This window comes from Arvicola amphibius, chromosome 8, assembly GCF_903992535.2.
Source record: "Arvicola amphibius chromosome 8, mArvAmp1.2, whole genome shotgun sequence".
Lineage (NCBI taxonomy): Eukaryota > Metazoa > Chordata > Mammalia > Rodentia > Cricetidae > Arvicola > Arvicola amphibius.
The window spans coordinates 33,348,418-33,362,324 of NC_052054.1; the positions used below are offsets into that span (position 1 = coordinate 33,348,418).

General features: G+C 39.7%; 1 protein-coding gene across 13 annotated transcripts in view; it reads left to right on the forward strand.

Moving 5' to 3' along the window:
• The window catches only part of Epb41l2 (erythrocyte membrane protein band 4.1 like 2), a 176,504-nt gene that overhangs the window by 147,942 nt on the left and 14,655 nt on the right, over positions 1-13,907 (forward strand). For 3 of the 13 annotated variants that reach the window (XM_038338552.1, XM_038338550.1, XM_038338551.1), the window contains 6 exons: positions 1,867-1,929; positions 3,771-3,917; positions 5,101-5,199; positions 10,937-10,990; positions 11,189-11,749; positions 13,348-13,470. In XM_038338552.1, coding sequence (XP_038194480.1) covers positions 1,867-1,929; positions 3,771-3,917; positions 5,101-5,199; positions 10,937-10,990; positions 11,189-11,749; positions 13,348-13,470 — 1,047 coding nt within the window. The remainder of the gene's footprint in view (positions 1-1,866; positions 1,930-3,770; positions 3,918-5,100; positions 5,200-10,936; positions 10,991-11,188; positions 11,750-13,347; positions 13,471-13,907) is intronic. The other 10 variants (XM_038338559.1, XM_038338556.1, XM_038338562.1 and 7 more) reach the window with 10 other exon arrangements.

Here is a 13,907-nt window from a genome sequence, read left to right on the forward strand (position 1 = left end):
GTTTTGGTCATAATTGTAATCGACATGTATCAGTAGAACTTAGTATTACTAATCTTGATCAAAACCCAGGCTTGTACTTGCTCTTAGGAGCCCAAGTCTGTAAATGACACTCCTGATGTTTATAAGCTGAATCTCAGAAATTCCATGATGTCTTTTTAGCATTTGGGGACGAGAAAAATGAATTATAGCGACATCTTCTTTCTTCTACCCTGACTCATAAGAGTCAGCAGCAGCTACTTTATAGGAAAGATGGTAGTCTGTTATTTAACAAATATGTATGAAAAGTCAAACTTGACTTTGAGAAATTAGATTATATATGAAAGATTGGCCTGTTTTGCTTTGTTATTTTAAATGAGGTGTCTAAGACTTTTTACATCTGTGTAAGACAGATTTTTTGAAGTGTTCTACCTTAGCACTACAAAGAAGTCAGTATTAATATGTGCAGTGTATTTTTTAATTATTTTGCTCAAGGTGGTCTGGTGATTGAGTGTCTTGATTCTTAGGGATTCTATTAACACAGATTAAATCACAGAGTTCAGAGCAAACCCCCAAGAAAAAATATTAGAAATGGATGAGTATCCATTATAGGAGAAATTGTAATTCATTATTACATTTACTTGAGAAATATCAAAGATCAACCCTTTAGTGAGTTAACTGTTGACCAAGAAATTGGAGGCTGATTCTTCACAGAGCTGTGTTCCATTTTCCACCTCTGATTGAATGAGGTGGGGGAGAGAGACACCCATGGCCGTTTACCAGTCAAGTATACCATTGAATAGTCACAAACAAGGCCCTTGGAACTCTCCTTGGCACTCTGATGCCAGCACAGGAGAGGGGCATGTGGGTGGATTATCCTGGAAAGCTGATTTTCCTTTTGTGCTAGTGTTTTTGTTTTTACCATTAGTTTTCTGCTATCAATATTTACTCAGTACTACTTAGTCTTAAGCGTTCAAATTAATTCTTTGGGGTCTTTAGATATTTCCCATTAAATATTGAGAAATGTCCAACAGCAGAATACTATTGTATAAAAATTTTATGGAAAGAAGTGGCTATATTTTAAAGATTATTTGCAAATACACATTTTAATATGAAAAAACTAATCGGCTAATTTTGCCCCAAGAAAACCTCTATTTAAAAACTGGTGGGACAGCGTATAATGATGTAAAATCTGTAACCTGTGTAAAGCGGAAGACAAATTTGACATCTCTCTCTGTACATTGTTGCATTGCTACTTGGCTTTTGCCATCTTTGCAATCTCATATTTTAATTTTTATTCCTGCTTAAAAAAAGGAAAATTCTTAAAAGTAGAGCATAACCTAGGGACTGAGAAAGAGTGAAGCTTCCATTCTCCATTCCACCCTTGCAAAGGATCATTTCCATCATCTGTGCAACACTGTAGGTGAAGAAAGAGCTCATTGACTTATTAGTAGCGTCTCCTGAGGGTCAGGAGGAAAGGCTGGTACTGCTGCTGCACCATTAAGTTTGGACACAGCATCTCTCTCTGCCTTGCTGGTGGAGCCCTCCCAAGGAGCCCCTTCTTTCTGCCTGTGTGCTGTGTGACTTTGCAGGGGAAGATGGAAGACTGGAAACATACCTGCAGGAGGTGGCTGTTTTCCCTTATGTGAAATAAGAAATGCCTGTTGCCTGCAGTTCCTTTTGTTGGGGGGCTGGGGATGGGGTGGGAGAGGGTGGTGGAATGTACTTTCGGGGTTTATCTTGAATTTTATTTGTTGTAGCTTTTAAGATCTTTTATTCTCTTTTATTTTAAAGCCTTAGATTATAGAACTCTGGGTTGTTTCTGGTACTTGCTGATTGATACACTTATGTTTATTTGCTTTTCCCCCTGTGTGTGATTTAATTTCACAGAAAAATACCTTGAGAGTAGAAGGGGATAATATTTATGTCAGACATAGCAATTTAATGTTGGAGGTTTGTATGATCTAAGAACCGCTGCACTCTGTCCTCTGGCTGCCAGGGTGCTGTGGACGGGAGGTCACGCACAGGCTGCCTGGCCGTTCTTCCAGCACAGTGCATGCAATGCATGGGGTTCTCGAACTTGGGAGTGCATGCGACCAGTCCAGCTTGGTTCTTAGGTGGTGTAGGTAGGGATATGTCTATTTCAAGTTTGCAAAGTGACAGCTGGAGAGAAAAGCTCTCTGTATTTAAGTAAGGTTTATTCTTTACTAAGTAAGCCTATTTCCCTAGTAGGTCACATTTAAGTTATAGAGTCTGAAGTAAGATGAACCCATTTTTAATATACTTTACACAGAATAAGTACATTTTTTTATTTGACATTGGCTCATTCATTTGACTCAATCTATGACTTCACCCCCTTTTTGACCTCTGTACAATCATGTGATAAGGTATGTGGCCCATTTAAATGATTCTTCTTGAGAATATACTAATTAATAGAATTGTTCTGAGTAGAAGGGAAGAACAGAGGAGAGAGGGTGGAAGGCAAAGGAGAGATAGATAGATAGATAGATAGATAGATAGATAGATAGATAGATAGATAGATAGATAGATAGATAGATGAGAAATTGGAGTTATAAAGTGTGTTCCCATGTCAGAGTAGGACATGCTAAGGTGCTGTGTGCAGTGTGTTTAGTGGAGACCTGCAGGTCTTGGGAATCTGACTAATCTGTTAGGTTGCTTTTGGCAGCTTTGATAACTGCTAAAATGTATTTTTGCTTAACTTACTAAAATGCTGTAAAGTATAATAAGTAACATTGCTGTGAACAAATGCAAGAAATGTGCCTGATCTCAAGCCAGTCGTTTCTCCACGCCATGCAAAAGTTTCAGGTTTTCGTGAGTTTTTGCAAATGGCTATAGAAGCTCATTGTGAGCTACTATGCTTGTGCATGACTGTGGATTACCTAATTTTATCAGATGCATGACCTGCCTTTGGGAGTGGGGCTAGAATCTACAGGCAGCCTGTGATTTTTTTGAAGTATAAGAAAACATTTAAAATCCTGTTAATTCCAATTCCTGAACATTGATTACATATGTACTTCTTACCAGAGCCAGTTTTTTCTTCTTTTTTTCTTTTAAATATGCTGGATACTTTTGTCAGGGCCTAGGCCAGTGAAAATAGGACCAATAGATTTTTTTCATCTTTGTAAAGAGACCACATGTTTCATGAGGTGGCTGGGTTTATCCTTTGTTCTTGGCATTACATGAGACCAATATGTGGTTTATTTAAAGAGAGACTAAGCATAAAAAGCCTCTGGAAGCAGTTATTTTATTCCTCGAGAATTAGAAGCCACTACTAGGGGTTCCTGACAAAGCCACCCCTTGGTTTTTCTACTTCTGTTGATGGTCCTGGACAGGCCAAGTGTGTGCTTCTATGTTTAACCTTCTTTTTTTTGCTATATTCACAGAGTACAATATAGTTAATAACCTTTATCACAAAGGTAAATTTGTGGGAACAAAGTCATAGGCTGCTGTTTAATTCCAAGTATATAAAAAAGATTGTTAGCCATTATGGTCAGTCCCATGGTTCCCTTCTAATAGGGATAATTTAAAATCCCAAATAGAGAAGACATTAAAATCATTCAAATATAAGTAAAATAATTCAGTGGCCTCATTTTCAAATTTTTATGAACTCAGGGCTATCCACAGGTGATAATATGGCTTTTGAGACTCGGCATTTTCTTGCTTTATTATGTTTTTGAATAATAAGTTTACTTATCTTATTTTTTGGTTCTATTTTTGCCCTGCTGGGGTTTTTTTCCGTTCTGGATCCCCTTTGTCATGTTACATGTTGCTAGGACCTGGATAAGGCCCAGGAGGACATACTGAAACACCAGGCTAGCATTAGTGAGCTCAAGCGCAATTTTATGGAGTCTACACCCGAGCCGCGCCCTAACGAATGGGAAAAACGACGTATCACACCTCTGTCCCTACAGACACAAGGGGTATGTCACTAGCTGTTTGTTGGTTCGTGTTGCACTGAGTTGTTCATCTTGTCTGTCGATTCTCAGAAGTCAGAAAATGTTCCCACATAAATTCTTTTGTATTGCTAACATTTTTTTAAAATACTAAGTATTAACAATGTAATATCCATTGGCCTAATTCTTAGGTAAATTTTATGAATTCCAAAGTAATTTTGGAATATTTTCAGAGTAATTTTATTGTTGCATTCAGGTAAATTAGTAGCATGGAATTGTTATTTAGGACAATTTGGAAACTAATGTAATACTACATTTCGTTGATAAAAGAATGTAGAGCATATATGTAGATTGGTTTAAGGTCATTACTCTGAAGATAATGACTTAAGATTTACCTTTGAAGATTGATGGGCTCTGTTGAAAAGTTGCAAAACATTATATATTATGAAATATTATATAACAGTGCATTTATGAAACTTCCTGGCAATGGTAAACAGTCATGTTTCAAAACTTTATAGACACTAGTGGAACTCGCACCCATTCTTATTTCTTTTCACCGTCTGCTTTTCACCTTCAAGTATTGCCTGTAGGATACACTCTTCGAATATCTCTGCATTCATTTCATTGTTTCCTCCTTTCTGATGCTGTGGTTGAACAGGAAGTTCATGAGCATGTCCCTCTTGAGGAGACTGACAACAGTGTACTCTGCACTGTGGAAAGCTGTACAAAAAATGTTGCATTAAAATTTTATTATTTCCATTTCATTATGTAGTGTGTTTTGCCTAGTTATAGATGTTTGATTTAGACATTCTGATGTTGGTTTACTCACCGTGCCTCAGAGCAAAGCTCCTGGCAGTATTAAGTTTCCAAGTTTGCGGCACTGAGCAAAGGGTAGTGCTTTAAGAACTAGTGAGCACAAGTCATTTCTGAACCGAAAAATGCAGCCTGTCAAATGGAGAGATTACATTCTCTTTATGCTGGGGATTGCAAAGGAGGAAACCAGCATTTACAGATTTTCTGAAAAACCAGTAGTTTTAGGAGGCTAGTCTGGAAGTGAAGAAACGGCAGCTGCTGACCTAGGAAGGAGCAGCTTTCCTCTGTACGACTCTGTCTGTTCGCTTCACTGACCCACACCGTCCTTTTGCGTTTGTGTTGCTGTAGGTGTAATGTATGTGTCTTTTGTTGATTATGTCATTGTTTAAAACAATAGAGAAGAGGAGACCATCTTTTCAAGGATATTCTAACCATGAAGGAGAAGTACCTGATGGCGGCTCCACGGACAGTTGAAGAGGAAGCTCAGGCGGCCAAGGTGTTCACCTTGCATCATTGGATCTGCTTTTGCTCCCCTCCCCCATGCATTGCTACTCACAGCCAGAGATACTTTTTTAATGTGTCAATCTAATTTTCAAATAGTAGTTGAATGTTTAAAAAGTTAGGCTCCTTTGTATTAGGGGTCTAGGAACTTGGGAAGAAAAATCACTATTTCAGTCACTACCTTACATGCAATTTGAGAATAAGGAAGTACAGGAATGTCATTTCTTCTAGGTAGTACATGATCCGTCATTTGATCTATGTGGCCTATGGTTGGGAAACTAGCCACTTAGGCACATGGTGGTATCGTTAAGATATATTACATGTGTTTTGGTTCATGACTTACTAATCACATATGGGAAGCTTTTGAATTTTCATTTTTAAGATTTTTAGTGTAACAAAAAAGATGTAGCTGTACCATAGTAATTTCTTTCTCTTTGTGCCCTTGAAATGCCTGTCATGAGTGAGGACAAAAGCTTTCTATTTCATTTCCACTCTACTCTTCTGCTGAGGTTGCTTAGCCAGCTAATTAGTTTGGAGAGTTTAGAAGAGGAGATGTTCACGAGGGTGGCGCACAAGGCAAGTAAGTGAGGGACCCCAAGGCCTGGACCCCCAAACTTGAGGCTAGGAATGCCAGTTCCACCAAGATCCGACTGGAGGTGGCAGCAGTGTGCTGTGTTAGGCTCTGTGAGAAGGGGGCAGGGTAGACAGCAGGCTTGTTCATTAATGATTAGAGATTTTTACATACTAAGAATCTTCAAAAGGTGAAACATGTTGTGTTGGAAGGGTCAGGAAGAGGTGGCATTTAAAGCAAGTTCTTAATGATAAGAAAATAAACCAAAGCTGGGAAATGGTAGCACACACCTTTAATCCCAGCACTTGTGAGGCAGAGGTAGGTGGATCTCTGTGAGTTTGAGGCCAATCTGGGCTAGAAAGCAAGTTCCGGTACAGCCAGGGCTACACAGAGAAACCCTGTCTCAAAGAAAGTATGCAGAAAACGTATCCTTACTGAAGGAAGAGCACATGCAGCTGCTGAAGTAGGAACTGGTTTCAGGACCCCAAATGACTAAATGACATGAGCTTAAATACAGGGAAATATTCATCAGAATGCATAGAACCTACGTCAGCTGCTATCCTTTGAATAAGGGCTTTTAGAAATGTTAAGTAGAATTTTGGTATAGATGTTTAAGACTATGATTTTCTGGATCTCGTGTTTTAAGGATGTACAGCATAAAATAACTTTTAAGAGGTTAAAGTGAAGTTATGCAACATTAATCAGGAAAAGCTCCTAGTGGGACTTATATGCATTCTCTGATGTGGAAGATATATACTATATATAATATATGTCCTTTGTTATCCTGTTGACTTTTCACCCATGAAGCTTTTATTGGCCATCTGCTTACACTGTTTTTCTCTCGAGATAGCATACAACTATTGGAAGCATGCACCCAGCCTGCTCGTGCTTTTACTCGAGTTGAATACTATTTTAATTTCTATCTTTATTATGTCTTCTTTTCCCTTTTGATTTTCTAGGGTTCCTTATTTGTCTTTGGCTAATAACCATTATGGAAAAGTAGAAAAAATACGTGCAAGTATCTGCCTAAAGTTTCCAAATTCCTATAGTGAGTCTCAATTTTTTTTTTTTTTTTTTTTTTTGGTTTTTCGAGACAGGGTTTCCCTGTAGTTTCTAGAGCCTGTCCTGGAACTCTGGAACTAGCTCTTGTAGACCAGGCTGGCCTTGAACTCAGAGATCCGCCTGCCTCTGCCTCCCGAGTGCGGGGATTAAAGGTGTGCGCCACCACCGCCCGGCCCTCTTTTTTTTCTTAAAGTTCTTTTTTAAAGATTTGTTCATTTTACATTTGAGTGTTTTGCCTACATATATGTCTATGTATCTCATATGTGCTTAGTGCCCACAGAAGTTAGAAGAGGGCATCAAATCCAGGTCCAGTAGTTTGTGAATCACTGTGTGGGTGCTGGGAATCGAACCTGGGTCCTCTGCAAGAGCAAGTATTCTTAACTGCTGAACCATTTCATCTTCTTTAACCCCTAGATGGTTTTTCTTTCTTTTTTGTGATAAGTGTCTTATTTAAAAATTAAATAGATTGAATTTTCAAAAATAGCTTTGGTTTGATCATGAATAATTTTGGAACGTAGAACAGAAAATTGGAAACCAAAGAATTTTTAGTTAATGGGTAATAAGTAACTATTGTCTGCCCTCTCATGTATTATGAGACTTAGGATGATTTGTATTCTTTTGTGAATCTTTGAGAGATTATCTACTCTGTAATCTTAAGATCTTTTGGAAGATGTAATATTAAAGGTTGATTCCAGGCTATTGAACATGTAGGACAAACACTACATGAGTGACTTTTCCAGTCAGTAAAATACTTTTGAATATATTTGATTAACTCAGTGCAAAATACTTAAATTCCACAATGCTCCGCCCCCTTGGTTTGGCTTTGTTTTGAGACAGGGTTTCTTTGTGTAGCCTTGGCTGTCTTGGAACTTGCTCTGTAGACCAGGGTGGCCTCGAACTCAGAGAAATACGCCTGGCCTGCCTCTGCCTCCCGAGTGCTGGGACTAAAGCTGTGCTCCACCAGTGCTAAAATTCTACAATTTTTATAAATAAAGATCAGAACCTTTTTTTTCTGCTGGAAATTTTAAGAACTTACCCAGCCCACCCTCCCACTCCATCCTTCTTAGGTCAAGGTCTGAAGAACACTTTGTATGTGCTATACGTTTATAAAGTCTGGAGAATGTGGTTTATTAAGAATTCTCAAAGTTACACATGGCAGGGCTGGGAGGGGTGCTCATTTTTTGTGTCATTCCAAGTTTCTAGGGTTCCCACAGCTGACTAGGAAGCGTTGTTTAAGGAATAGATATGTGAAAATTAATATATCTGCCTTAATAGATTTTCAGACAGATGTTCTGTTTATTGCTCACTGAGTACTGAGTTTTCAGTTCTGAGATTATCTTAAGTTTTTTTTAAACTGCCTGTGTTTGTGTCGTCCCACACCCCAGTCTGTCAAGAAAGGGCATTGCACAAATATGCTTTATTAAGTGGGCTGAGTCAGAAGTGCAGAGTGGATCCAGCATAGCAAAGAAGCATTTCTAATGTAAGGGCTGCTGGAGGGATCATTCTCTGCCAGAAAAGATGAGGCCAAGGAGCTACCTCAGAAGTCAGTGTTTGACGGGTTCGGGGTATGCCTTGCTACATTTCAGTGATGAATGCCTTGGAGATGACTTCTGTAGCTTCCAGAGATTCTCAGACAAGTTGCAAAAGCTGGCATTCGGGCCAACTTTCATACAAGCCTGCTCCTATCTTCAGAATTCTAGCTTTTCCTTCATCGTATGCTGTTCTGTTACTTTCTTGTGTAACCTTTCCTTTCTCTTAGTAGGTCACTGACGTCTGTCCTGATGCATTGCTGACTCTGCTCTTCCTTTTCTGACCTCTAGAGCCTAGAAGAGGAGATAACATCAATTTTGTTTAGTGGAAAGGGCTTTTCTCATAGTATGAAAGCCTCCTTCCCTTCAGCCACCACTTGGACAGCAGAGGGTGCTGTGAACTCTAATGCACCTAGAGAAACGCTTTCTTCTGTGCCCTTCTCACGCTTGCCTGAGGTGCATTTTGCTTTGTTTCCCCTGCTACTAAAAGCCACTTGAGAGACTTTCTTTCTCTCTCTCTCTCTCTCTCTCTCTCTCTCTCTCTCTCTCTCTCTCTCTCTCTCTCTCTCTCTCTCTCTCTCCTATTTAGGTAGCTTTCCCTATTTACTAGTGAAATTACTGCATGGGAGAAACATTCAATAAACAGTAGATTTGAACATAAAGAAGTACATTTATATTGAATAATTTTTTCCTATTTAATTTTTGTTAAAAATCAAACCAAAACAAAAACTGACTAAATTTAGAAAACTTTTTAAGCCACTGAGGCCCAGATCTGGAGTTATTAAGCAAAGGGAAGTGTCGGCCAAGTGGAAGCTAGCTAAGTGCTTTGTGGAGCTCGAGTTCTCGGAACCCAAATTTCAGGAATCTTCTGGCGGTCTAGTTTTCAAAACACCATACACGTGACTGCCAGACTTCCTGAGCTAATTGTGTTTGGGTGCCCGTCTGGAATTCCCTAAACTTGAGTTAAACCTGTCTAGCCATTTGAGGCTAAGTAAAGTAATAACAGTTATATGCTGGCCTGTAATAAGCCTGAAACACCTGCCTTAGAAATGCTCTGAGAGCTAGGTATCTTCTTCTGTGAAGCAGTTTGTAGTTAAATGTTACTTGTTTATAAAAGTAGACTCATGGTTTTCTATCTGAAACTCCTGGGTTTTCATTAAAACTGGAAAGATGATTTTCTTATTTTGTTAATCACATGCTTACATGGTATGACTTTTGAGCAACTCAAACATAAAATTACCATACATTTCAGAATAACAGGTTAGAGTGCCTGTGGCATGTATTTGTAGGTACCGCTGAGAATTGTATCATTTAGATCTGTGTGTCCGTGTTGCCGGGACCCATGAAGTACCTGGTATCCATTAGGACACATCTGAGTATAGCAGTGTCCTCCTGCATTCGTGTGGTGACCCCTTGAGTAAACAGCACTGCTGCCTGGAGCGGAATTACTTTTCAGTTCTGTTACTGGTGGTGTCATGAGGATGCAAACTGGTTGCTCCGCTTCATTTGTGCAAGTGTAAGGCGCTATGACGCTTTAGAAACTCCTAAAAGAACTCTACCCTGGTTAATACTGCAGTATAGTAGTGTTACTCCTATATTCAGTGTGCAGGTATTACAGGTATTAGATAGAACGGTTAGCTACCATATTAATCAGATAGAATTAATGTGCTGCTAAGAAATAGGTGTCCACAGGGTTTGGGATGATGGTCTTCAGTAGTAAGCTTGACCCATTTCCAGTATCGGGTAATAGTGAATGAACTAAATTCTAAGGGAAAGCGTGTGAGGCGAATGTTGACACCCACCCAACTATTTCTGTATTGCAAATTGAGATGTTAATAATTGTCTGGAATGAATGTTTTAATATTAATAGCCTTTTGAAACCGAATATGATTTTGCCGATCTGAGCTTTTTATTTTTTTAACCCCAAGAAAAGGGTTTCTCTGTGTGACAGCTCTCACTGTCCTGTGACTCTCTCTGTGGTCCAGGCTGGTCAAACTCACAGAGATCCGCCTGCCTCTGCCTCCCCCTTGCAGGCATTAAAGGTGTGTGTCATCACTGCCTGGCTGCCAAGCTATTTTTTTAATAAGCACCCCTGATCCAGGGGGAGAAAAAAGGAAAGAGATCCTTGATGCTACACTTAGGGTCCCAGCCAATGTTCTAGATTCAGACTAAAGTGTTTGAGGAACAGAATTTTTTTGTTGTTTTTGTTGATTTTTTTAAGCTTTTTTTAAATTTCATTTTACATTCCATCCACAGTTCTGCCCCCTGCTTCCCCCTAGGCCACCCCCTAAGGAACAGATTTAAAATTTATCCTTTAAGCGGATTAGGAAGCTTAGGTATAATCACATATTTTAATTTCTTAATTTCTTTTCAAGAATACTGGCTGCTTTTGCCTTTTTTTTTTTTTTTTTTTTTTGTAAGTGGTGTACCATTTATCTGTTGTCCTCTGTGACCTTGAGCACAGGTTTCAGTAGGGTCGCTATTCTGTGTTTGCATCGTCACATGTCTGTCTCAGTGCTTGTTGAGGTAAACGATACTGATTTGTGTCCCTGGTTGCTTTTTGTTTCCAGACTCGCGCTCCTGCATCGGAAAGGCCTTGCACTGGAGCCAGGGACGCTGTTAAGGTTCCCCCTCTTCCATGTTAATGCCACGCTAACCCCTCTCATCCGCCTCATGTTGCCCTGCTTCCCTTTCAGTCACCATCATGGTCATCTTTGTGTTTCTTCATGACATGAATCTGCCATCAGTTAATTTGGGTTTCCACTGTTTTTGTTTATTCATATATTTTTTTGTTTTCCCTCATCCACTTTTTTTTTGTACAGAGTTCACATGAGACTCTGAATGTAGTGGAGGAGAAGAAACGGGCAGAGGTTGGGAAAGACGAAAGAGTAACCACAGAAGAAATGAATGGTAAAGAGATGTCAGCTGGGAGTGGTCCTGGGGAGACTCGTAAGGTGGAGCCCATGACACAAAAAGACTCCACCTCCCTGTCTTCTGAGAGCAGCAGCAGCAGCAGCAGCGAGAGTGAGGAGGGAGATGTGGGAGAGTACCAGCCCCACCACCGAGTGACCGAGGGCACCATAAGGGAAGAACAGGAGTATGACGAGATGGAGGAAGAGCCCGGCCAAGCAGTCAAGGTAGAGAGGGAGGCAGCAATGCCCGAAGCCATCCCAGACAGACAAGCAGAGGCCAGTATACTCCCACTAGACACAGAGGCCCAGGAAGCTGTAGTTGCCCAAAAGTTGCCTGGAGAGAAGAGTGTACACGGAGGCACTATTAAGCAAGACATAAGAGAAGAGACCGAGGAAGAGCAACACACAGTTAACGGAGAGGTGCCCCATGTTGACATTGATGTTTTACCAGAAATTATTTGTTGTTCAGAGGTAAATGGGAGCCTTCAAGCATGAGCTAAACTCTAGCGCTCTTTCTCAGGGGGAATGCCTGCCTTTCTTCACCTTTCCCCTAATTCTCCTTCGACTTTTTCAGCAAGAATCTGATTTTTCTGTCTGGAAGAAGGGGAAAGCACTGCTCTGTAGATCTTCTGCAGCTCAGGTCACAGTTTCTAGCTCCTTGCTGCAGCTGGATTGCCTGTAGGGTAAACTTCCACAACCACATCTCTTCTCCTTCTCATTTCCATTTCAGTTTTTCTTTGCATGTTTTGGGTGCTTTTTTTGTCTTTCTTTGCACTACTTCCTCAATCACATGCCTTTTTTCATTGGCTTATGTGGTGTGTTCTGTTGGAAGTTGGTGGGTTTAAGTGCATGTGTTCCTGTTGTAATGATTGGGTTTGACTTTCTGGACCATTTTCTTAATTTTTCTTAGAACTGTGAGGTGGTTTCTGACAGTGGTAAGGACATTAGTTCTTGAATGCCACTGTGGTTCCTGTCTTTAGAGTCCAGGGAGAGTGTGGTTTGGTTGAGAGCCTTTCCTTCTTGACATCAAGGACTAAACATTCAGCAGAAGTGTACTCTTTTCTGGTTCTTACATCAGTCCTGGATGATTTGCAAATTGATTATTTTGTAGATTGTTTTATATTAGTTACGTCTTTTATTTTCAAGAAAGTGAACCTTGCATATTCCTCTCAGATTTTGTCTGGATCATTAGGAGCAATGTCTTTCACATGATAATTTACACAGGAATGTCTCTTGATTCCAGAAACCCACAATATCGGGATTTATCAGCCTTTGCTCTCTGATGGAGAGTGGGCAGTCTTTAATTGGCTTTGTTTTGGAGTAAATAGGTTGCTTTAAAATTTCATATTTTACTTCAGAGAAGGCCTCTCAAGAGTCTTTTGAACACTTTGAACTACCTTTTCCATTTAAATAATTACACCTGTTGGGGCTTTCTCTCAAAGGAAGTGTTAAAATATTTGGTAGCGCTATAGTCTGGTATACTTAAGCATGTATGCTCAGCAGGGTTAACAGATAATTGAACCTCTCTGCATGTGTAAAATCTTTCAGAGCACTTATTGCACCACCGGTGGACTAATTTTAGTCATAACATTGTATTGTACTTAGTACAGAAGAAAGCAAACTTTCAGGTGAGAGTCATTGAAAATAATCATACTTGAAAATACCCTTTCTGTAAAGTTCAGGAGAAATAGAGATGGTTACCTTTAGTGTATTCTATTATCTTTCAGTTTTAACATTTTTTTCCCCGAAGTAAAGTATACATGTATCAGTGTAGTGGTATAGGTCTGTCACAGTTGAAGAATGACGCAATTTAGGGGGTCATTGTTTGACCTTACACACACACACACACACACACACACACGTAGGAGATATAACTGAAGGAGAATTTGTCTTTTCTATCTTTTAGGTTGTATCTCTTTTTTTTTTTTAAGGTTATTTTCCTTTTCCTCTTTTCATGCATGAGTGTGTGTTTGGGTTTTTTTTTTTTTAACAATTATTTTTGAAGGTTCCTTTAAACTCTTCTACTTTATGACCATAGAATTTACCTTTCCCTTCCTTTTCCACCTTAGCCACCAGTGGTAAAAACAGAGATGGTAACAATTTCTGATGCCTCACAAAGGACAGAAATCTCCACCAAGGAAGTCCCCATTGTTCAAACTGAGACCAAAACCATCACTTATGAGTCTCCACAGGTACAAAAGCTCAAGATTTGGACTGTTTGAATTCCCTTTTTGCTTAGTATAAATACTTCTGTCTACAGAGTCTTCTCCATTTCTGAATTTGACATAGCTTTTCATAACTTTGTAGCTGTTCCAGCAATGTAACCTGCTCTGTTGCTGTCTTAGGTTTAGGCAGAGAGCTATAGGCAAATAGGTGACCTCCAAAGGACTGGGGATAGAGCACTTCTAGTAGTGTGAGGCTCAGAGTTCAGTCTTTGGTTCCTAGGGAAAGAAAAACCTCAATTAGAGCGGAGGAGTAAGTAATATTGATGACTTAGTTCTTACGTAGGGAGCCATACATATGATTAGTTAAGACAAGCAGCACAAGCCCTATCCTGTTACTGTAGGACCCTTCTGCCTTGTTGTACATATCTGTGGGTACGTTCTTGGGAAGGAAATGACCTTGCAAC